The 25,388-nt window shown below is 42.2% G+C and overlaps 2 protein-coding genes across 7 annotated transcripts in view; one reads left to right on the top strand and one right to left on the bottom strand.

Annotated features, from left to right (window-relative positions):
* Positions 1–8,406, bottom strand: part of SLC37A1 (solute carrier family 37 member 1) — a 33,055-nt gene extending 24,649 nt beyond the window's left edge. The window contains exons 1-4 of one of the 3 annotated variants that reach the window (XM_015883294.3): positions 8,190–8,406; positions 4,452–4,688; positions 2,586–2,667; positions 1,627–1,753 (exon numbers count right to left, since the gene is read on the bottom strand). In XM_015883294.3, the coding sequence (XP_015738780.2) occupies positions 1,627–1,753; positions 2,586–2,667; positions 4,452–4,507 (265 nt within the window). In that variant the 5' untranslated portion in view covers positions 4,508–4,688; positions 8,190–8,406. Of the gene's footprint in view, positions 1–1,626; positions 1,754–2,585; positions 2,668–4,451; positions 4,689–7,985; positions 8,149–8,189 lie in introns of those variants that run through there. The other 2 variants (XM_015883272.3, XM_085529665.1) reach the window with 2 other exon arrangements.
* Positions 8,407–15,007: 6,601 nt separating this feature from the next.
* On the top strand, positions 15,008–23,608 carry RSPH1 (radial spoke head component 1). 4 transcript variants are annotated; one of them, XM_085548566.1, is made up of 9 exons: positions 15,008–15,089; positions 15,474–15,587; positions 15,707–15,776; positions 17,321–17,411; positions 17,655–17,790; positions 18,570–18,641; positions 20,914–21,058; positions 21,588–21,659; positions 23,435–23,608. In XM_085548566.1, exons 1-8 carry the CDS (start codon positions 15,036–15,038, stop codon positions 21,656–21,658), a joined length of 753 nt encoding a protein of 250 aa, XP_085404692.1. In that variant the 5' UTR covers positions 15,008–15,035; the 3' UTR covers position 21,659; positions 23,435–23,608. The 4 variants fall into 4 exon arrangements, with proteins under 4 accessions (XP_085404692.1, XP_015738736.2, XP_085404703.1 ...); XM_015883250.3 differs by having other exon boundaries at positions 15,707–15,812; XM_085548577.1 differs by lacking the exon at positions 21,588–21,659.
* Positions 23,609–25,388: the final 1,780 nt, after the last annotated feature.

Below are 25,388 nucleotides of genomic sequence, written 5' to 3'. Positions count from 1 at the left end.
TTAAACAACCAAAAATGAGCCCAACCAAAGAAAAAAAGCCACCAAACAACTGAACCATAAAGGGTATTCTCAAAAACCCAGTGGAGAGATAAGTTTCCTATATGTGGTGCTAAAAGCAAAAGTAGCTTTAAAAAAAATCTATCATTGTACAGGCTTTTTAAGGAATCATCTTAATACTTTTTTTTTGAATGGTTAAGTTCTTCTGCACTTCATTCTCTAACTTCTCATAAGGCACAGTGACAGAAGTCTGGTTTAAAAGACGAAAAATAAGGTTCAGCTCTCTACAAGAAACAACCCTAATCACAACAAAATGGAACTTGTGGGATGGAAGGATGCAGCAGGAGGAACTTCATCCAGATGGAAAAAAACATGTCTAGCCTCAAGAGACCTGTGCTCATACCAAGAAAGACAACCATATGTGTTTGCACTGAGCCACAATTCAAAGAATCATAGAATCATTTGAGTTGGAAGGAACCTTTAACACTCATCTTGTCCGATTCCCCTGCAATGAACACAAAACAGCTAGATCAGGCTGTTCCGAGCCCCGTTCAGCCTGACCTTGCATGTCTCCAAGGATGAGGCATCCACCACCTCTCTGGGCAAACTGTTCCAATGTTTCACTACCCATAGCATAAAAACTTTTTCCTTCTATCAGTTTTAATCTCCTTTCTTTGTGCTTGATACCATTTCCTCTTGTCCTATCACAACAGATCCTATTAAAAGACTGTCCCTTTCCTTCTCACAGCTCCGCTTTATATACTGACAGGCCTCCCAGAGCCACCTCTTCCCCAGGCTGAATAGCCCCAGCTTTCTCAGCCTGACATTGTAGGGAAGGTTCACTTTTGGGGCCCACCTCCAAACATGCTCCAGCAGGTCCATGTCTCTCCCACTGAGAATAAAGTTGCTGCTATTAAAACACCCCATTTTTTCAGCATTGCTCCAGCTTGCCAGCTATGCCATTTCAAAAAAGACAGCTTTGCAACAACATGTGTGTTCATGGAAAAAAGTAGGACACTAGAGGTCAGTTTTCAATGTTAATAAAGCCAACTAGTATTTCAGACAACTAAGCTTAGTCTCCCCTTGGTCAAGGGACAAGAAAGAACAATTAAGTTTTACTGCACACCACAACATTTGAAAACGTTAGACTACATCATTTCAGTTGTCTGACTCCCTTGCAGCAGGCGGTCAGTACATAGAATCCTGTCCATAGAAAGCCTAGAGCTAAGATCTCTTATTCTCTTTGATGAGTGTATTTTTTTTTAATTGCTAATTAAAGAGTAATTAGAATGGCTTAGTGATGGCTAGACAGACCAGGGTTGACTACTCTACCCCACTGATGTTCTTGGCTGTGATTAAAGTGACAAAGAATGATTTAAAATCTCCATTAAATTCTAGTACAATTACATTTGAAGTGTCTTTCTAAGCAGGCACACATTATTTTGAGTAAAAAGACAGCTTGATAAGCCAGTCAGTAGACTGTCAATTCCACTCTTCAACTAAGTCCCAAGATTTACTCCATTAGAATGATGAAAACATTCCCTCTCCTCATAAAGACTCTGAAAATGTCCAGTTTGGATAAACACTTTATTATGGGGGGGAAAAAAAAGGGAGAATAACACGTCTTACCAAATGGCTCCCATCCACATTGGGATGCATTAGACAGCTTTCTGACAGACTGAATCTGGGCAGCATATTCTCTGTAGGAGCTGAGCTCAACTTCATGTGAAGCAGCACAATGCTTATGCAGTTCTCCCTGATACAGAAAGGAAATTTGAAAATGGAAAATTCACCTTCAGCTGTACCCTCCATAGAGCAAGAAATTTAATAATTCTGTGTGAACCTGCATCAAACACAATGAAATCAGTAAAATTTTAAGCCATTATTGACTGCTGTTGTTCAGTGAAGCCACCATTACACCAAAGAGAAACCACGTGGCTAGTAACGATGTGCTATAGAGAAGTGGTGTTTGTAAGTGCAGAATTTCAAAATTCTTCACTAATATTGAACTACCATGCCCACTGTTACTCACCAGTGATATACAAGAGCTCAGGCAGATTTGATTTGTGCGTGGCAAGTTGCAGGTACATGAGATTAGAATGAAGAAAGTATAGGTACAGAGAATAGCTTGTCACTGGCTTCACTGGGAACAGAAGTGAAAAATATGGAGTCCCAAGTGTACAGACAACTATGATGCTCAACAGCACTTGGAACAGTCATATAAACGCCAGTAGAATTTTAGCACATTTGAGTCATCAGTTGCAAGAAGATTTTCTCAAATATAAGAATGTAAATATGTCCCCTGCTACATATCTGTACATGGGATTAATTTACATGAACAGCCTCAAGCACAGGCACAACTGTTCCAGTTCTTAACCCCAAAGCATACAAGTATATATAACATTCTAGGAGTGGTCTCACTAAAGCTTATCATGTAAATGTCCCTGTGTGCCAATTTCATCAGGTTTTCATCTCTAAAAGCATTCCAAGTTAAACACTGCCCTTTACAAAAGAAAACACTGAAAAAGATGACTACTTCCTTGTTTGATAACAATAGAAGGATGTTTAAATAACACAACCTTGCTTACCTTAACTATACTGATAGGTTTCCTTGATAAATGGAAGCTGGCATATAAGAGGAAGGTGAGAGTGAAAATGAAGGCTCTATACCTGTAATACAAAAAAACAGAGATATGACTTACTTTTAGTGCTGTTCACACACACAGAATCACACAGAATCACACAAAATGACCTGGGTTGGAAGGGACCTCAAGGATCACGTAGTTCCAACCCCCCTGCCTGGCAGGGCCACCAAACATACACATTTACTAGATCAGGTTGCCCAGGGCCCCGTCCAACCTGGCCTTGAACACCTCCAAGGATGGGGCATCCACAACCTCCCTGGGCAGACATTACTGTTGTTACTGTTACTGTTGTTGTACTGTTACTGTTGTTACTGTTGTAACTGCTGTTACAGAACATTACACACTGGTAATCTTGGAATAGGTGAAGACAACTTTTTCCTCATATTCTCTAACAGTCAGAAGAGCCACCCTACCAGTAGCACCTGCTCTCATCTGGTTTTGGAAGGGAGCACCGTGATACACAGGACAACACATGCGTCTGCAGAGCTGATTTGCACATTTGCAACACTCCTTTAGGGGCTTTTAAAAGACAGTTCTACATTAAACACACAGATACTCATAGCTCACGTTTTATGAATTCATAAAGTTTTCTGTTACAATTAAGACATAAAAGCTGGCTGAGTTGTCATTTTAACTATTGCAAAGCATTACCTTCTTCTATCCTTATACTGCTCTTAGGATTTTTGCTTTATTTTTGATTTCCACAGCAACAACACCAGTTGGCCATTTCTAAGGACTGCAGCGTGGACAGACACTGCTTGCATGTGCTGTCAGTTGGAGCATGTGAATATAATTATCTAGCATTGGGCTTGGAAGGACTTTTCTTCATACTTCACTGGAATCCCAGGGTCTTTCTCTGCAGTTCCTATGAATTATAAAGTCACTCTGCCACTGCAAGCATAAAACAAACACAGCAATCTAATCTATTCTATTCCCTACCTACAGAACTTATGTTTCAGCTGCTTAAGCAGCTGAGTGTTTTGTGGATTTCTTCTTTTTACAATGCAGAGATATGAGAGCATACCTACTGGCTTTTTCTAGCAAATAAAACTGCATATGCACATAAAAAGATCTGATATCACACAGCTTAATACGGTCCCTAATTTTTAATTAATCTTCAATCAGCTCCTGTCTTATAAACTTCTGTATAGCAAGGGTATTGTTTTGTAGCTCTGACATCCAAAGACATTAACAAGATTTAAATTAAAAAAAAAGGGTGAGTTTTACTGTGAGTTGAGTTATTCACCCCTATGACTGAAGGCGTTACCATGAGTGATAAAAATATAATGACACTGTCCTTGTTTCTGTACTGTGATAAATTGTTTAAATAGGAAGTGCCTGGTCTTCGATTTGTGATTTTTTGTTATTCACACACAATTAACCCTCTCTCAGAAAGCACACAAACCAATGCCATCCACTTACCAGGATTATTTGCTTTTTAAAATATTACAGTACTAAGAATTAAAACCGTAATTCTAAAGGTCTGTATGACACATCAGTTTATGGGGAAGAATAGACATTTCAGGTTAAAATGCATAATCTTAGTTGGGAACAGTGCTCAAGTGTCTGAATATAAAAATGTGAAAGTTATCCCTTCAGATGTGTATTTTGCATGGGAAAGGTCAAAACGATTTACCCTCTAGCATACTTGACTGATAACTTTTATAATGCAAGCAATATTTGTTATACAACTTGCAACATTTTTTGCTGCATATACCAAGCAATAAAAAAGCAAAAACAGAGCAATAGAACAAAGTAATCTATCCCTGACACAAACTCACATTGTCAGCACCATACTTCAAGACTTACCACTGATCTCGTGAAAATGAAGTGATGAAGCGAATCCCGGGAGGAAGTTGAGCCATCTACAGCTGGTATCAAATTGTAGGCGACACAGTTACGTGCTTGTGAAAACCTTAGCTGCTGTTCAGAACGTGTATTAAAGATCTTCCACAAGCCATGCAATTGTAGGCTGCAAACTTGGAAGACTTCCCTTTAGATCTTGTTCTTGTACCTTCAAATCGTTCTCTCTGTTTTTGTTAATTGCTGATTTTTGAAAAAGAAAATCTGGTAAGTAAATATTCTCATCAAGGTACTGTAATATCTTCTGATTATAACATTTCAGCTGTGATGATCTATTCAAGACCTAAGTCATTACCATAACTAGCCTTCTAGACATCAAAAATGTAAGAGAGAACTTCAAGCCAGTATAAACTGCAATCTTTCCTACATTTTATCATCTATTTTGAGAAGTCAGCTTAGCATAGAGCAGTGGGAGCAGAAGGAAAAGATGCACACAGAACACAATGCAAAGCCTGCTGACAGCAAAGCACTGCTTTTGTCCCAGAAAGAATACAAACAGGCAATTACCCACCTTAGATAGATCTATTTGAACATATCATAAACATTCATGAGGCTGAAATTTGCTCAAAAACTGCAGTGTTTTCAGCCCGGAAAAGAGAATTCTTCAACTTGCAATCAGGTGCAGGTGAACAATGGTGTCAGCAACACTTGACCAGCACTCCCTGTTCTAGCCTGGTTCCCCTGATATCCAGTATCAGTGCCACACAAGGCACCAAACTGTCAGTGAAGCTGGAAAAGCAAACCAGAAATATCCCCACCTGAGCTTCCTACAGCAGCTCACCCAGCAGTCAGGCTCATGCACATCTGTGAATTACATTCCCTGGCATGCAGGGAAACAGTGCAATTACGACGGCATTGATTCAGTTTGACTTAAAATGTAGTACAAATCCTCCTGTTTCTTCTAATTTCAGCTGAAGCCCCTCGACAGAAACAACCGGTCCTTTATTACAGGTACTGCAACAGGAACTAGCCACAGTTATTTCACAGCAAGCCTGAGCCAGCAGTTGAGTAAGATGACAAAAGGCTCTGTGGCCATAAGGTGTGTCTGTAACCCAAGCAGGCAAGCTGAGCCTCCCTGTGTGCTAACAGCAGGGCCATCCCAGCAGGATGACAAATGATGTACCAGGACTATGACCAGGATGTGCAATGGAACGACACTGTCATCAGCCAAGCTGGTAAAGTCAGCACCAGGCACGTCCTCCTTAGCCTGAAAGTTGGTAGGATACAGGAGCAGCTCTCCTGACAAACAATGGGAAGTGAGATAACACAAAATCTCTGAAGAAAGCACACCTGCCAAAACCAAAGGACTGGCTTAACCTGGGAATTTTAGGGACTGCCACCCAACAGGCTGAGGTATGAGCCTCTCTCATCTTTATCCTTCACCTCATTACAGAAATCAAAGCTGATGGCCCCCAGTCAGCTGAATGACAACAATGAACTCAGCTCCCTTGTGCTGACCAGATCAAGGGTCTGCTTCATTATTCTAACACATATTTTTGCCGTGCCTTTTGCTTTTCACAGTGTCATATAATCATAGAATTGAGTTGAAAATAATCTTTAAAGGTCATCTTGTCCAACTCCTCTGCAATAAACAGTGGCACCTACAGCTACATCAGGTTACTCAGAGCCCTGTGCTGTCTGACCTTGAGCATTTCCAGGGATGGGCTTCCACCACCTCTGGGCAATGTTTGGCTTTCTGGGCTGTGAGGCACATTGTGTCCTTGTTATCTCCCTCCTCTGAAAGTGAATGGACTTGCTAATCTTGTTGGGTGTGCTCCACCTCCTCCCCCGTGCCCTCCATCAGATTGTGCAATCCATCAGCTTTCCTGCCAGGAGTCTCCTACCCTGCCTTCCTCCCTGCTCCCACTCCCAGCTGCAGGTTCCTGCCTCCTCGTGAGGATCTGAAGTCTTAAGCCTATTCACGTGGTTTCCTTAAAATACTGTGGGATAAGGCAACGGCCACCACAGAAAACTAAATGTTCAACAGGTTACTCTTATCAGTTTCAGCATAAGCAGTGGCAAAAAGACTTCTTGCATCTTACAAAAGGTTTCAGTGCTATGTGTTCACAGGAGGCTGCACATCCCTGCACCTGCTGCACAGACCACACTCAAACCTCCTCCTAAATGTTTCCTGGGAAGACAGTAACCAACAAGTCAATAGAGACAAAAAACCAAAGACAAAAACACAAGCTCCTAACTCCATGTTGTAAATGCAAAGCACTGTAGTCCTGCAAGGAGGACTGGACATTTGGAACCACACTCCGAGCCTATTTGGCAGGGGCTGATTTCGTCTTATCTTGTGCAAGAAGGGGCCCAGACCACGGCCTTGCAATGTCTGGAGTATGTTTCAGGCCTGAAGTTCTTACTGCCTTGCCAGCACCTTATCTCTGCATATCCAGAAGTTCCTATGGCTTCCAGGTCATGACTCTATTAGCAAATAAAACTTCTCACACAAAAGTCAAGCAACCTGTGGCAATAAAAGTCACGAACAGGTTATAAAAATCATATAGACCTGCAGGTGAAACTGGTTTCTTAAAACAAGTTATTATTCAGAAAGGGCATTAACAGACCACAACAAAGAACTGGTAATTATCAACACATTTGTTACATTTCCATTTCACTAATGAAGCACAAAGACGAGCTTCAACCACTTGAACTGGTCTTCTGTACTTTCATTTTCAGCAAAATTTTTATCTAATGGAGAGCAAATACTTGCACTTCCTCTTGGCTGTACTGCAATGCATAAAGCAACACGGTGGTACTTAGAATCTCTATTCGAACTTCCACATTTTATGCGTTTTTTTTCAGGTTTACACTGCACTGTCTGAAATGCAGCTCTCTGCCTGTTTCAGGAAAACATGGTCATTCATGACTGGTCTTTCCAACCAGAAATACTGAAAACCATGGCTTAGCTGTGCTGGAGGCACAGTGTGGCATTTCTTCCTGTGCGATGCTGTGTCTGAGGACAGGCATACACTGCCTGCTGCTTCTGCATACAACAAATCCAAGACCTCAGGGTGTGGGCTCAAGAGGCTTTCAGACATACACATAGCCAAGGCATTCTCTAATACTCAGCAGCAAAATCTTGCCCAGAAGCAGTCAGATCCATTGGCTTTGTAGGCTTGTAGGGCAACCTAAATGGCCACATCTGTTTAGAACCATGGAATACTAAGCTGGAAGGGACTCACAAGATCATCAAGTACAGCTCCTGGCTCCACACAGGAACACCCAAAATCAAACCCCATATCTGACAATGGTGCCCAGATGCTCCTTGAACTCCAGCACTGGGGCCGTGCCCACAGCCCTGTGCATCCCGTTCCATGCCCACCGCCCTGCGGTGCAGCCCCTTTCCCTGACCCCCAGCTGCACCTCCCCTGGCACAGCTCCATGCCGGTTAACATTAATACAGCAAGCAGGAAACAGTTAACTGATTAAAGAACACAGGCCAAAGGTTCCTGCAAGCACACAGCCAGTCCGTACCTGGGGCCCATAACACCGCCTTGCAAACCGCACCGGGGCCGAGGGAGCACAGGCCGGCCCGGCCCCTGAACGCCGAAGGTCAAAGCGCCCCAGGGCTGAGCGCTGCGCTCCCACCGGGCACACCGCACCGGAGCTGCTCCCTCCCGGCCCACCCCGGGCCCGCGGCAGGTGCACGGCCACCCCCCTCCCGCCCGCCTCGCCTACCCGCTGCCGCTTCTCTCCCAGCCGGTGCCGGCGGCTTCCTGCTTCCTGCCTGGCCTGAGCCGCTCCGAGCGGAGCCGGGCGCGGTCGCGTATCGCCACCCCGGCAGCGGGACCGATCCGCCCGAGCCCCTCCCCGCCGCGCCGTTACGAGCTGTGCTATGGACCGGGCTGCCGCGGCGGCGCGGAGGCCCCGGCCCGCCTCTAACGGCCGGCGGGGTGAAGCCGCCACCCCTAGCGCTCTCCTCAGGGCTCTCGGAGGAGCCGCTGCTGCGAGTCTTATGGAGACTAACGAGAAAGCTGTCTAATAATAATAATAACCATATTAGCATTTGCCCCATCCCTGGAGGTTCAAGGCCAGGCTGGATGGGGCCCTGGGCAGCCTGAGCTGGTGGGGGGCAGCCCTGCCCACAGCTGGGGTTGGGGCAGCGTGTGCTCAGAGGTCTGTCCAACTCTAAGCGTTCTGTGGTTCTGAGCTTTTATTTGCCTTCTGGCTTCTTGATCCTGACGCCAGCAACTTCAAGGCACTCACCAAAATGCTCTGGTTTCTTTCATTCCTCCCCTCTCCCTTTACATAGCCTGTGCCAGCAGTGCCAATAAAAAACACTCAGATCCGCAGTGTGACTTTAACTTGACCCCTTAGACTTTACACTTAGATCCTGAGCTTTGTTGTGCAGTCACAATGAATGCTTCTCCCTTAAAACAGAGCCAGGGTCTCAGGTTGACCATTGCACAACACAGCTACTGCTTCCCAGGGGGCTGCTGCTCTGGCTCACCTTTTTCTAGTTGCCCTCCACCTTCACAATCCCCACTATGGTGCATAAACGGAACAAGGAAACACTTCAAAGGGTAGTCAGGCATTGGAATGCACTGCCCAGGGAGGTGGTGGAGTCACCGACCATAGGAGTGTTCAAGAAACGTTGCATTTGTATATATGCTGAGCCACTCCAAATTACCACAGCAACTATCACCATCATGCAGGATTCTCATATACTTTAAACGTATTACAGCATGCCCTTTTTAGTTCCTTAAAGAATTTAGCCTTGTGTTTGGATCTATCTTCTACAAACCACATGTTAAAAGCACAAGCCAAGCAGACACAAAAGAAAATACATACATATACACATATATATACTTCCTACTTTTTCCATTAAAATGCAGGCACCTTCCTATTCCATTCCTCTAGCATCACTGACACCTGCTGGCTGTTACACTTCTCAGGACTGATATAAGCATGGCTTTTTAGTTTCCTTTGTTAGTTCTACGTGCTTTGTTTTCCCAGCAGAGCAGCTGGGTTATTGTATAAGCAGTTCACATCAACACTGGGAGCTGTCCAAATATAACATGCCACCAGGCTTTGGCATTAAATATATATACATACACACATTCAAAAGAGCCAAAAAAAAGTGAGAGGGAGGGGGGGGGGTGCTCTGGAGGATGTATCTGTATAGATAGGAGCAGAGAGGCAGAGCTCTGCTGCAGCCATCCTTAGGGATGGCTGGAGGTGAGCCAGCTCTGGTCTGGAAGCTGTGTTATCACAGCATGCCCTGCCTGCTGGTGAGAATTTTTAGCTCTGGCACGGGGCCACAATAGTATGATTATACAGTTTCCAGACTGGTAATTTTTACCACATCAATCTTGGAACAAAGCTAGCGAGAAACAGCAGAAAAAGAGATCAGCAGATGACACCAGTGTCAGCAAAGCCTTTTTCTTATCTGGATCTGGTCAGTGCCCAAGTGCTAAGGGCTACTTGCAAAGAAAATCTGTAGCAAGATGAACATGAAAGAGGCAATAAGCTATATCTGCACCCCTGTATAAAGACAGGTATTGCTGCAATTGCAGGAGATATTTAGGAATATGGCATTTGTTTGAACACTGGGAGTTGCTTATCTGTTCAGAATCAGAAAAATTAGATCAAGTCGATCTATCTGGTAGGTCACTACTCTGACACTTGTGAGGGCTTTTCAGAGGGATGAGGAGTGAAACTCTTGACATCACCTCATGTTTTCTTAGGAGACCTGTTAAAAAAAATACAACAGGGGTGTCTATCACAGTAGAACCTACTGGATGAGGTCCCAGGAAAGCTACTGCGTGCAGGGATCACTGGCCCTCTAGCTAGGATGGAGGATCTCTGGTTAGGGATCCAGACAAGCTATATCGTACTTCAGCCACTTGCTCATGGAAGAATGATCAAGAATGTAGACAAAACAGAATTTAAAAATAGATATCAAGTAGTATTGTTAAAAATGGAATCTATAAGGCAAGATATAGCCAACCTAACAAGAAGAACATTTATTATGAGGATCTTATCTTGAAGAATTTATTCTACTTCCACTAGGAAAAAGCATAGTTTCTTTTATTACTTTGTCTTTATTTGTACTCTTTAATTGACTGGATGGTTGAGTAGAAATGCAAAACATGGCTATATAAACAATTTCTGAGGAGCAGACAGATTAAACCAGGCAGATAGGCTACTGAGGGGCTTCATTTCTCCGTGGTTGCAGACTTGGTCACTGAAAAGCAATCATGTGAGAAGGGAGTGCTGTGGCATGTCTTAATAGAAATGAAATACCAGAACAGTTACAAATAGAAAGCAGACCAGAATAGAGAGCCTACACTAAAGCAATTGCCTTGCTTGTCATGAGTAAGAAGATGAAGTATGAAGTTATGCGAGCTGATGGGAATGAGAAGGCAGCAAAGTTATCCCATCTACCTCAATCATTTCATTCTTCTCTATTGAATTCATTCTAAGTTACCAGATTAGGACTTCAAATGTCTTGGGGAAAAAAAGAAAAAGAAAAAAAGAAAGAAGAAAAAAAGAAGATGACTGTGCTGCTTTATCTGTATGTCATTGCAAACTGTAGATAAAGAGAGAAGCTAAGGTTTGGAAGTATTGTTTGTTTGTTTGCTTGGTTGTTTTGGTTGGTTTGTTTATGCCCTTAAACAAAATCCACTTGTAGGAAAACCAAACCAAACTGTAATTTTGACATTGCTTTGTTAACATGGACCCTAATATATTTTTTATTTCATGAATGTGAACTGCATTCTCTGTAGCAGTGGTAATGCTGACTGTCATAAAAGCCTTGGGGAAAGACATTAGCAATGATTTCCTACATGGAATAGCAGAGACATATATGTGAAAACCCAAAAGAAAGGCTTTGAAATTCTCTCATTTGTCTGAAGAATGGATTGTGCTCCGTGCTTCAAAATTACAAGTAAAGTCAGAGGAATGGAGAGCAAAGTATAATAAAATACAATACAGCATTCTTCCTTGGCCTCTTTGCAGGAGAAAACTAAGGGTTAATTTAGCCAAGACTGAAAGAAGTCCAGCCAGTATTTCCAGAACAGCTTTTCTACAGCCATTTCTTTCCCAATTATCTGGCTTTCAGAGCATCCTGATATTAATCACACTTGAAGGTGACAGTTGTGGCCTAGCAGGATGTCTAGGAAGGTCATTCACTTGTTTTTCTGGCTTCCTTATGAGCACAAAAAGAGGTTATCTTTACTTGGCATGCAAACAGACTAAGCAGCTTTTATTTTGCCTGTAAGGGGCTTAAAACAGATGTGCAGAGAGGAGTTGCCATTCTGCAAAAGATTTTGACATTTCAAAATCTGGCTTCATTCTGAATTGGAGGGGAAATATACCGCACAGTAAATTCCACTTCATCCATCCTTTGCTTTCAGAACCTAAGCAAACATTCTGCTCGGAGTATTTTTAATCCTTTAAGTGTCTGATAGTATTTATAACAGAGTAATAAAAAGACCTGAAAGGTATATTACAAAACAAGAACTTCCTTTTAGATATTATTTTAATGCTCTAATCCCACAGTTTTACTCTGAAAGGCTGAAGACAACCTGCTTTACATTTCAATTTCAGTAGGAAGATAACGGATCTTTCTGAGAACTCCAGGTTAAATTTTGGTAGTATGTGGTATTGATCATGCAGTGTATCAGCCTGTGTCTTTAGCTTGCATAAAGAAAAAGATGTTAATGAACATTTTTTATTTTCTTTTTTAATGAAATAATGAAATATTTCCCCAGCATTTAATTTCTGTTCTTTAGATACCTCTCAAAAGACATTATCTCATTCTGACAGGGCAGCTTCTAGCTATAGAAAATTTAAAAGCATGCATCATACGTTTAACTGAGGTCAAGCTTTGTGATTCCAACTTACAGACACGATATCTGCCATTTTGAAGCTCAAAGTAAATTTAAATGTTATAAAGTTCTTGGCTATACTCCAAGCAAAGTGATTTGTTCCTCCCTCAGACCCTTTCCTCCTTCAGGACTCTGAAGCAAGCTACCCAGCAAGAAGTTAGCAATAATGAGGGGGATCTATGTGATAGCTTGTCGTTTCTTTCTGTGTCTGTCCCAGCTGTCCCCTTGGCCACGTGAACTTTGAAGCTAAAACATCCGGTTATTTTTGTCATTGAGCTGAACTGGGATCACCTCTGTATGCTTGCCAAAAATATTCTGCCTTACTGCTCTGAGCCATGGTGTCTGCTTACAGTCAATGTGCCACTCACAGACGTAGTGTTTTTATAGTTAGAGACATTGCCTCACTGTAGATAAAGGCATCTAGCCTACCTTAGTTGAAAGAAGAGAGGTAAGCATCATCAAGAGGGATAAAAGAGGAAATGCTGATGCTTTGAAGAAGTGTACTCAGATCGAATTCTGCAGGAGGCAAGCAGCTGTAGCAGTAGCTTGCATACTCTGCAGCTACTTATTAACAGGGCAGTCATTATGCAAATCAGACTTTCCTTGTCAAATGCTGGGGCTCTGCATGAAAGAGAAATAACCACTCAGTTTTGAGTTAATAAATGTATAGCTGTCTATTGCTATGCCAGCTAACAAAATTTCATTTCAGCATTCTTAAAGATTTCAGACAGAAAGCACTCTCAAAGTAATGACTGAATGATAACTCAGGAGCCCGAGGGGTTCCTATTAGCTAAGAACAGGATGTATTTAACAATAGCTCTCTTCCTTTTTCATCTTTACAAAAATGACAAACAAAGAGACACGTGCTAAAAAGTGACACAACTCAATACTGGCTTTCGATTTCTACCTATGAGAACAACTAAATGACCAGTACACGCGGCTTATCTTTTTCAGAGATCCTGTTTTTCTCCTGGTTTGGGTGGAAGAACTTTGACCTAGATGTCAAGGTGACCTCCACCGCTTTCCAGCCATTTACCTCTCCTTATGCTGCCTGCCCCAGGCACCTCAGCACCGCTGCCCAGTGCTCAGTTTGCTGCTTTTCACCCCACATTACCTCACATGACTCCTCTTGTGAAACCTCAGCCACTAAGTTACCACACAACGTGACAGCGAGGTAGTTTTGCTGCCCCATGCCATCACATGGTGGCTGTGGTGAGAAGGGAACTCTGGGGGCCCTTTGGTCCACTCCATCCTCACGCAGAGTTCTGTGTCACTGACAGACCCCTAGTCCTTGCCTGAAGTGCTGTCACAGAGAAGCAAATGACTCCTTGCATTTAGTAAGGCAACCTGCCCACAAATCTGCAAGAAGCAGGCATGAGCTATGATGGAGTGACCAGTAAAACTCCCTTAATGACCAGTAGCTCCTTTAGTGACTAATAACTTCCTTAGCTAGGGAAGGTTTCTAGAGTATTTTCCTAAAGAATAACAAAGAATTGCTTTGCACTGAAGTAAATAAATTAATTTTATAAGAATGATTGATCTAGCATGCTGCAGCTCACATTTGAAACACAATGAAATGCCCAAGTGGAGCTGGTAATGAGTTGTGTCCACCAGATGTACATCCCAGGACCAGTATTCTTTAATATCTTTATTAATGACATAGACAGCGGGATTGAGTGTACCTTCAGCTAGTTTGTGGACAACACCAAACTGAGTGGTGCATTTGGTACAATAGAAGGAAGGGGTGCCATCCAGAGGGACCTTGATAAACTCAAAAAGTGGGCCTATGTGAACCTAATAAGGTTCAACGAGGCCAAGTGCAAGGTGTTGAAGCTGGGTCAGGGCAGTGCACGATATGTGTTCAGATTGGGACAATAATTCCTTGAGATCAGCCCTGCTGAGAGGGACTTAGGAGTCCTGGTGAATGAAAAACATGACATGAGCCAGTAGCATGTTCTTACAGCCTGGAAGTCCAATGGTATCCTGGGCTGCATCAGAAGAGGGGTGTCCAGCAGGGAGAGGGATTGTCCCCCTCTGCTCTGCCCTCACCAGGCCCCATCTGGAGTACTGTGTCCAGACCTGGGATCACCAGCACAAGAAGGATGGGAGCTGTTGGAGAGGGACCAGAGGAGGGCACAAAGATGTTCAGAGGGCTGGAGCACCTCTCCTGTGGAGAGAGGCTGGAGGAACTTGGCTTGAGCAGCCTGGAGAAGAGAGAGCTCCAGGGGGACTTCATTGCAGGGTCCCAGCACTTGGAGGGAACATTTAAGCAGGAGAGGGAGTGACTTTTTATTGGTTGACAGCGATGGGACAAGGGAGAGTGTCTTTAAATTTAGACGGGGAGATTTAGATTAGATACTAGGGGGAAATCTTTCGCTGAGAGGGCAGTGAGGCGCTGGCACAGCTGCCCATAGAAGCTGTGGTGCCCCATCCCTGCAGGCGCTCAAGGCCGGGTTGGATGGGCCCTGGGCAGCCTGAGCTGGAGGGGGGCAGCCCTGCCCACGGCTGGGGGTGGGGTGGGTGGGCTGTGAGCTCCCTTCTAACCCATCTAACTCTGTATTAACGCGGCGCTGTCTCCTCATCGAGGTGCCCTCAGCACCCGGGACAGCAGGCGCGCCCCCGCCGGCCATAACGGTAACGCAACGCGCGTGCCCGGTTGCCATCACGACGGCTGAGACGCGGAGGCAGCAGCATGTCGGAACAGAGCGACGAGGAGGGCGACGAGGAGGCCGAGCCTTACCTGGGGGTTCGGCAGGGAGCGGGGCCTCGGGGCAGGGCGGGGAACGGAAGAGAGAAGCTACTGCTTGTGGGGGCTTTGATACCGTAGGCCCCGTGGGGAGATCTCAGGGTGCTACACCAGAGGGAGGGCTGAGCTATTTTGGCTGGGACCTATTTTCTTCACAGGTCATCCATGCTTCCCAGCAATGAGTCAAGAAGGAAAGAAGGGCCCTGTGTGCTGGGATCTGAGGGGAGAGCCTGCGGAGAAGCAGCACACGCTGGCCAGGCTCTCCTGCATGCTCTGCTTGGAGCACAGCTGGAGCACCTTTGAGAAAACATGGCTTCCTCTAATTAGGTTGATTTCAAGCAGGTCTATTGCTCTTAAACAATTTTTCTAATTGCATTTGATTAGGAGTATGATGGTGACCGCAATAATGAAGGTGAACGGCACGGACATGGGAAAGCAGTGCTGCCCAATGGTGATAAGTATGAGGGTGAATACGAGCACAATCTCAGAAATGGGCAGGTGAGACAGTAACCAGACAGTGGCTGTGTGGTTGTGTTTCTGCAGTTCTGTGAGTCTCTGCACTATACTGAAATGAGTGAGAACTGACAAGTCTTTTACCTATATCAAATATCTTTTAGGGGACCTACAGATTTAAATCTGGTGTTTGCTACATTGGAGAATATCTTCAAAATAAAAAGCATGGCCAAGGTACATTTTATTATCCAGATGGATCAAAATATGAAGGTAAAAACACTGAACATGGTTGCACAGATTTCTGTAATTGAAAAGACGTGTTTCTCCAGCTCCTGGAATGCAAGAAGATAGCAAAGTAGAGATTATTTTAAAAAGATACATTTGCTATAAAACATTTTCCCGTTATTCCTTTTTTACTATGAGCTCCAAGAGCAGATTTATTTATTTATTTATTTATTTATTTATTCATGGGGATTTACTTGAAATACTCTGATAAGTGTGGTATTTAGTAGCAATTTATTCTAGACATGTCCTTATTTCAAGTGAGGCATTACACGTCCTGAGAAATGCCAAGCATCATGTCTAATCTGGTGCAATCTTGATAGAAGAGGGTATAATTGCTCGTATCTAATCATATGTATGATGATTAGAATTGCTGTGTTCAGTATAGACTCATACAATTATTTGAGTTGGAAGGATCCCTTAAAGGTCATGTAGTCCAACTCCCCTGCAATGAAAAGGGACACCTACAGCTACATCAGGTTCTCAGAGCCCCATCCAACCTAACCCTGAATGTGTCCAGGGATGAGACATCCAGCACCTCTCTAGGCAAACTGTTCCAGTGCTTCATCATCCTCATTGCAAAAAATGTCTTCCTTATATACAGCCTAAATCTCTCTGGTTTTAGTTTGAAAGCATTTACCCTCATCTCATCACAACAGACCCTGCTAATGAGTCTGTTGTGACACCTAGAGATGGGAATTAACAGGATATGTCTTAAGCCAGGATTAATATAGTTGAGATGACAAATACCATGGGCCTCTGTTTTCATATCATCTTCTTTGTACTGATTTTATAGCTATTGCTTAAGAGGCAAAAAAGCATAATGAAGGCAGTGGAAGTAAATGAGCAGGGAACAAGAAGGCAGAGTTGGCAAAGACAGATAACAGAACTTGGAAACTCTGTGTATGGGGAAGCCTTTCCTTGATAACAAAGAGCAAAGAAGATAGTATCTCAATAGGGGAAGAAAACCATCCCAAGTGAAAACATTAGAATTGTCTTTGCCTCTAACGTTGAATTGTTCCTACCCTTATACTCAGGTCGGAAGGTGGAAAGTTACTGGATAGTCTTGCATATGGAGCTGCTATCTACCCTGTTGTGTCTAATGATGGTTCATCTCATCCATCAAAATTCTCATCCATTTGTCAGATGTATAATAAATCATCCTTTTCTTTGCCACAGAATATCAGTGCCTCTTTGATTTAATCTGTTTTGATATTAACATTGACATACTTAAATACTGATATGCAAATCAGATATGCTTAGATTTTAATCAACAAATGTTTCCCATTTACATGAGTTTTTTTGTGTTCAGTGTGAAAGAACAGGATTTGTTTTAGCAGTCAGTCATAATGGTGTCATAGTTTTCTTTTCCTTCTCTAATGAGGTGTATTCTCCACTCAGTTGAATTAATGTATGACAATTTTACAAACTGACTGCTATATCACATGACTAAATATACCACTTCTCACTGTGTTATTGATATGTTCTTTTTAAAGGAAGCTGGGTAGATGATCAGAAACATGGCTATGGAGAATATACCTACCCAAATGGAGACACTTATGCTGGAGAATGGTTTAAGGACAACAGGTTTGTTTTGTTCTTTCAGTGATGTTTGAAGTCACTCTCTGTAGCATCACAATATGATGAATATTGGTTATTTTCAAAGTGTGTCTGACTGCAGCAAATCAAATGCTACTGGGTGGCATTTACAATTTAGCCCAACTTGAGCCATTTCAGCCACTTAAAAATATAGTTTTAATACCTTAAGTATAACAATATCCCATGTTCTTCATATTTCATAAGATAAAACAATTTTTTTTTCCTCCCTAGGCATGGACAAGGTACATACACCTATAAAGACACTGGATCTATGTATGTTGGTGGTTGGGTAAATGGAATCCAGGAAGGAGAAGCAGAGCTTATCCACCTAAATCACAGATACAGGGGCAAGTTTTTGAAAGGAAATGTAAGTGTGCTAGAAAATGCTTAATTAATTTGAACAGTTAGCATAAAACTTTCTTAATATGATCTGTTTGCACTTAAAATGACAAGCTACATCATGTTCTTGCATAGTATTGCTTGTACCATAAATGTAGCAGATAAAACTGAATTGATCTGCAAGGAAGAAAGCCAAGTGTCTGTAACTTTGCCTTCAAACAGTATTACAGAATCACAGAATGGTTAAGGTTGGAAGAGTCCCATACAGGTCATTCACTTTAAACCCCTGATCAATCAGGGACACTCAGAGCAGGTTGTCCAGTACCATGTCCAGGCACACTTTGAAGATCTCCAAGAAGGGAGATTTTACAACTTTTCTGGCAACTTCTGCCAGTGCTCCATTACCTTCACAGCACAGAAGTGCTTCCTGGTGTTTGAATGGAACCTTTTGTGTTCCATTTTGTACCAACTGCCTCTTGTTCTGGCACTATGCGCCACTGAAAAGAGCCTCACTCCATCCTCTTTGCATCCTCCCTTCAGATGGAAGGACACTGATGGGATTCCCACTGAGCTTCTACTTTCTCAGGATGAACAGTCCCAGCTCTCTCAGCCACTCCTCAAAGGAGAAGTGCTTCAGTCCCTTGTTCATCTTTGTGGCCCTCTGTTGGACTTATACCTGCCTGTCTCTTGTATTAGTGTTGTTATTGACTAATCTATGAATTTTGTAGTAAAGCATATTTTACATTTATATGTGTAGAATTTCCTAACTTTATAGTTCTACTGACTTCTTTGCATCTCTTTGTGCAGCCCGTAGGTGGTGGTAAATACATCTTTGACATTGGATGTGAACAGCATGGTGAATACATACTGCCAGAAGAGGTAAAACAAATATTGAATGGTGTACTGAATATCGGATAACTCAGTAAATTACTGTTAATTAATATATAAAATACTTTAACATCAATACATACAGGGTGTCCTAGATTTAACTAGCCAAAAAAAAGGTGCAAAATTGTGGTTTCTTCAGTACTAAATAAGGTTTAATTCTGCTTTTTAATGTATCTTCCCCACTGTGTAAGCTTAGACAACTATATGATGTGATTTTTGCCCTGCTTGCAGATAGTAATGCTTTCTTCTTAAACTTCAGAAGAATCAGGATCTGCCCAAAATATTTTAGGTTTATGTGGTTTTAAACCACACAAGAACATAGATATTTGTCTGTAAATTTAACTGGTGTTGTACTTTGTTCTGAAAATGGGAAAACAAAGAAAATATTTATTATTGAATTTCTGAATTGCTTGATGTTACATCAGCAAAATGTAATTTGCAAGTTTCTTGTTTTAGAAACATGTCCCATAATTTTCCTGGTCCTGTAAGAAGCTTAATTTTCACAACTACTAATTGTAAAAGCAGATGGGATCAGGGCTCATTCTTCCTTCCTTCATTCTTCTTCACTTCTTCTTCTCTCCTTCACTCTTCACTCATGAACTTTCCTAAGTCTTTCTGATTAATATGATACAAAATAGCTATTGAGATAAGAAATGTATGTTAATATTTTCATTTCAAGAAAATATTCCATGTTATACCTGAACTTTATACCTCTAATGTCCAACACATTAATTCCCATTACATGCTCTTTAAAAATTCATAGAATGGCCTGGGTTGAAAAGGACCACCAGACCAGGCTGCCCAGAGCCACATCCAGCCTGGCCTTCAATGCCTCCAGGGATGGGGCATCCACAACCTCCCTGGACAACCAGTGCATCACCATCCTCTGTGAAAAACTTCCTTCTGATATCTAACTTAAACCTCCCCTGTCTCATTCTCCCTTGTCCTGTCACTGTCCACCCTTGTAAACAGACATTCCCCTTCAAGTACTGGAAGGTCACAATGAGGTCTCCCCGGAGCCTTCTCTTCTGCAAGCTAAACAAGCCCAGTTCTCTCAACCTTCCCTCACAGGAGAGGTGCTGCAGCCCCCTGATCATCTTACTGGCATTCCTCTGGACTCATTCCAAGAGCTCTGCATTTTTCTTGTGCTGGGGACCCCAGGCCTGGATGCGTTAATGCAGATGGGGCCTCACAAGAGCTGAGTAGAGGGGAACAATCACCTCCTTCTCCCTGCTGACCCCCCCTTTGTTAATGCAGCCCAGAACACAGTTGGCCTTCTGGGCTGCAAGCACACACTGCTGGCTCATGTCCAGTTCCTCATCCACCATGACCCCCAAGACCTTCTCCAAAGGGCTGCTCTCAAGGAGGTCTTCCCCCAGTTTGTATACCTGGGATTGCCCCAACCCAAAAGCAGCACCCTGCACTTGGCCTTATTGAACCTCATTAGATTTTCATGGGCCCACTTCTGCAGCCTGTCCAGGTCCCTCTGGATGGCTTCCCTTCCCTCCAATGTATCGACTGCAACGCTCAGCTTGGTGTCATCTGCAAACTTGCTGAGGGTGCACTTGATGCCATCATCTATGTCACTGATGAAGATGTTGAAGTGCTCTGGTCCCAAGACCGACCCCTGAGGGACACTGCTTGTGACCAGCCTCCACCCTGACACAGAACCATTAAATCACAACCCTTTGGCTGCGTACAGCCAGCCAATTCCTAATCCACTGAACAGTCCATCCTTCTAATCATCTAATTCAACATCCTTCAAATTCTCTAATACAACATTTGTTTCATCATATAATTTCACTAAGTTTCAACTTTCTTCTACTGTATGCATTTTACCTTTTCCAAAATTTGCATTTTTATTTTTCTGTCTCTGCACTGGACCAGTATTTTTTTATTTTTTTTTTATCAGTGGTATTTGGCTGTTACCTTAAGAAATGGAACAATATTCCTTTGAGAGAAACAATGCTTGAATAGATCCCTCTCAGCTATTCTTTTCGAGGGAGAGATAAAATTTTATCTTTAAGAAAGAAAATGGGCAAGCATAGATCAGCCATATTGGTCAGCCAGTTTCAACAAGGTTCAAAGCATAGTTTTCTTGCGAGATTTGCCATTGAATTTCCTCCTCCTGTCAGTGCTTTAAAAGCCTGTCATGTTGCCATTTGAGCCCAGGTAAAGAGCATTTAATACACAAATTCATCATCTTATCTACTCCTTTAATACTTAGAAGAAGAGATCCTGGATGTTGAGAGTTGTCTTTTAGGTTAAAGGGGAGGAAGAAGATGAAGAAGAGGAGGAGTCTCCTTTACCTGCTGAGCCAACGTGGAAAGCAAAAGAAATTACTAAATTAATACTCTGGGCACCCAACGAGGAAAAAGCACCTGCTCCCAATGAAGCAGCAAATGCAGGTTTGTTCTGATGGATGTCTAGAAACCCTGTGTTTTGACTATCCTGTGAAGCCATGTTTTTCATACCTAATTTTGAATACTGTGAGAGGGATTTTTTTTTTTTCCCTCACGTTTTTTACCCTACACTTAATACTGGGGGTTTCTGGGCCTGTTCGTAAACGTGACAGTATATATGTACACTTGTTCTATCTCCCATAGCATAATATGATACAACTATCTTGGGAAGCCTGTGAATCATTTTAGTCTATGTCATCACCTTTTATACAAACTTGATTATAAGTTGTTGCAAAAATATGTGTGGGTTTTCTCAAGTGAGTAAAGTCTTAGGAGTTCACTCCGTTATTAGTTGTGGCATGAAAACGATGACTGAGTACAAATTTGTAAAAATTAATTTTCTTCAGAATTTCTAATTTCTCATATTTCTGTCACTGATGAATCTGCTGAGCACAGTGAAGTGAGCACAGTGCTGCCACCTGTGGCTGTTGTACTTGAGCTTTACTCAGTTTGTGTCAGTTCCTTTATGCAAAAGGGTTGCATCCAACAAAGGATGCAGAAGATGAGCAAATAGGGGAAGGAGAAAATGAAGGAGGAATGTACTAAGGTGAGGAATGATGGACATGTGCTTGTTCTTCCATGTACAATCAGGTTTGGAAATGATGCATGTCAGTTGGATGCTACCGGGTGGCCTGTTATCAGGCTAAAGAAAACATGGGGATAGAACCCTTCTAAAGCTGTAAACTGGTTTTGAGTAGTCAAATTCATATATTAACCAGTACAAATCAGTGATACTGCAGTGCAGCATTACCTGTGCAATACAATGTTGACAGCACTTGAGGAGCTGAGTTTAAAAGTGATCACATTTGAAAGCTTTGTTTCGTACAAACATGAGAGTAGCCTGGGGAATTCAGGTATTTTTGAACACATGATTTTTGTATTGTGAATAGAACTGTATCTTCTATGTCCTCTCAAGTTAAATAAGAAACAAGTCTTAGGTATTGTTATATGTTATGATTTGGAGAGACAAATCATAACACAAAGGCTAGTGTCTCACTGATTGTTCCTCTTAAAAGGCAAAGAGCTTTGAAATTTGGATGCTCAGGTTTTCTTCCAGGCAGTTCAGAAGCCTGTTTTTATTCAAAATTACAAAAAGGCAACATAAAAGGAAGCATCTGTGTTTACCCATACATAACTTATAAGCCTCCATTCAACTGTGTTTTTTGCATTTGTTAAATGTTAACATTTACAAACTTCTGATGTAGGAAAACATTAGATAAATTTCTCCATCTGTAGTCAACACATTTAATAATAAATCAAAGCAAAGCAGCAATCAGAAAGGCTGTAAAAAAAACCTTGAATATTGCATAGAGGTATAACAAAAACATTAAGGGCAGGTCTTGGAATTCTGTTAATTAACTTGATCTCATTTTTCACTCATCACCTCTGAAGGTGATCTTTTCCTTCAGCGCAGACTAGCCAATGAGCTGATCAGGTGTTTACAATTGACATCTCACAGGATCCCTCAGCTGGGATCAGATCCAGCAGAAACAGAAGCTGGCTTCCTGCATAGCTCAGCTTTGGACTTGGCAAGAATTCATTGAGCTTGATTTGTCTCAAAGTCTGCTGGACTCAAATAATTTTTACTGAACTTGATTCCAACAGAATGTAGGCCTACTACATAAAGTAGATCTGGGACACTCATTTTTTTTTTTTTGGTTGGTTTTTAGTAGTAGTATTTTTTTAAGGGCAAATGTATCCACGCATCTGTTAGAGATTGTATAAATGCATATTCTAATGTGTGAGAACACAGGAATACAATAGGTATTTTTGAAGGTCTTTAAAATTCTTTATTTCTAGAATCAGAGAGCTGGATTTTCCATTTTTTTTTCATCATAATACTGCCATAATTAATTAGCAATATATTGTGCCCCTTGTCTTTATATTTATCAAGGTTAAATTACAGTTAGAGGAAATGATTTGAAAATATGTGGACTGTGAGGAGTGGGTGTAGCAAAAAATCATATTTTTTGCTGGTTTATATTCTCTGTCCCGTGACCATCATTTTTACCACATAGCAATTCCATCCTTCTAACTTCATGTTTCTATGAAACTCCTCTGAACAGAAGATGTTCTTTAGCTGTTCCTGAGTTACATACAGACTGGCTGGCAGTCAGTGTGTGTGTGTGTGTACAGAGTCTGTCTGCCAGCTAAGAAACAATTTGTGTCAGTTAAGTTCAAGAATTGGTAACAAAGGAGTTAAGGCTGGAGTAGACAGCATGATTCCGGAATTATGTTTTAGGCTACTAGAATTGTTTTCCAGTGTTTTATTACAAAATTCATTTCAGCTTTCTGTTTATTTTTTTTAAACTGTCTTCACAGGAACTGCTAGTTTAGAAGAGGAGGAGGAAGCAGAGTAATTGGATACAACTGAAGTCAAATATAGGCAGAAAAGGAAATTGCAGAGTAAATCATTAGTTTAGGCAAACCTGCAATATTTTTATTCATATCTGTGTTATTTTTGAATAAACATTTATGTCACTGTTCTGTCTGGAATATACCTCTCCAAAACTTTTACAGTCCCAGAGTGTGCCATGTCAGGACCACTGTATTCCATAGTGGCAGGCAGTTGTTGAATTCGGTATGGGATAATTCTGGATCTATAAAGTTGAGTCCTCACACATTTATGGAATCAAAGTTTCGAAACACTTGGCGTGATAGTTCTAAAGTAGAACATATATGCATCCAATAACTGAGTGGACCACTTGTGCCTGTGGTGAGTAGATTGCTTTTGGTGATCTATGTTCATTTCTTCACAGGAAGATAGATGATTTTTGAACCTGATGAATACATCAGTATTGCCCAAAACTTCAGAACATTATATCCATCTTGGGAGATAGTTAACATGCTCAAACGTGGTCTTAGAATCATTTATGTTGGAAGTGAAGTCAGGAACTACAGGCAGCTCTGTCTGTATCCACTATCACTGGACCACCAAGTATAGAACCACATTACTTACTGTAAGCTGTTATCACTGTTCTCTGAGATATCAAGCTTAAATCTCTCCTTGCCTGATTTACAAACCTGTTGGCAGAGATGCGATTATTCCACCTTGTTAAATGGCTTCTGTATTTCCTTTTTTCCTCGAAGATTGACCTGTGGCGATGAAAGTTGAAGCACTACCTCTAGTAACAGTCATATTACCAGCTGTTAATCCCCAGGATTAACAGTAGTTACTCCTATTTTGCTCCCACGGGAGTATAGTTGATAGTCACACGAGTGAGCAAACAAGGAGGTAATGCTCATCGGACAAGATGAATTTTGGCCATGCTTCTGCAATACCCACAATCTTGTCACTTGTCAAGCAGAAAACCTCCCATGACAGTATATCCGGTACATGGACTAGTGTCTCTATCCCCTAAAGGAGAAGGACCTCCAGCTGCTAACACTTGCTGTTTCTTTTTAGTGTTGATGCTTCATCTGGAGCCAGTTAGCTTGGAAGCATCCATTTACAGCCTCTGTTCCCCTCCCATGCCTATTGGGCCTCAATACCAACTCTCCACATTCAGGTCTGAGCAAGAATGGTGTAACATTTATCCTGGTGCTGGAAGTTATGAACTATAACAAACTCCCTCAGGGGAGAATCCTTCCAGCATTCCATCCAGTGCAGCCTCTAGCCATCCCTTCAACCTCACAAGTCCGGCTTATGTCTCAAGAGAAGCCCCACTGATACCTCATTTGCCCTCTTTACTGATATACAGTCTGCACACTTCCTACAAGCCCTTTATGTGGTCATGCGACATCTAAATCACTACACAGAGCCTCATCAAGAGGCACCAACTCAGATAGTGGGTGCAACATCCCCCTGCCCAATCCAGGTCTAGACTGACACTACTGATATGCCAAGGGTATGCAGTTTTTCTTTTGGTGGAAGAGATCAGGCCCAGTAGCTCGTGAGCATTGATGAGCACAGTCCCACACACTGAAGGAAAGTTTCTGCCTTCGCTCAGCACCCTAACAGTACCTTCCCCTCAGCCTCCAAAAAACAAATCAAACAAAAAAAAAGCCAACAACCAACCAACTAACAAACAAACAAAACAACCCACCACCACAACAAACAAACAAACAAGCCAAAAAATCCCAGCTATCAATACCTAATGAGAAGGAACCAGTCAATCAGAAGAGAGCTACCAGGAGATTTCAGCTGAAGAAGGCCTTTAGAAGCTACCAGAATCGAATCAAATGACACTCTATAAATAATAAGTTAAAAGTAAAGAGCAAGGTAGAGCTGCACAAGGAGATATGCTGAGAAGTTTAAGCTAGTGATAAATATGGA

Source organism: Coturnix japonica, chromosome 1 (assembly GCF_054131305.1).
Source record: "Coturnix japonica strain WE chromosome 1, WE-NBRP24, whole genome shotgun sequence".
Lineage (NCBI taxonomy): Eukaryota > Metazoa > Chordata > Aves > Galliformes > Phasianidae > Coturnix > Coturnix japonica.
Note: the sequence above shows the minus strand (reverse complement) of the source record. Positions and strands in the feature narration are given on the sequence as shown.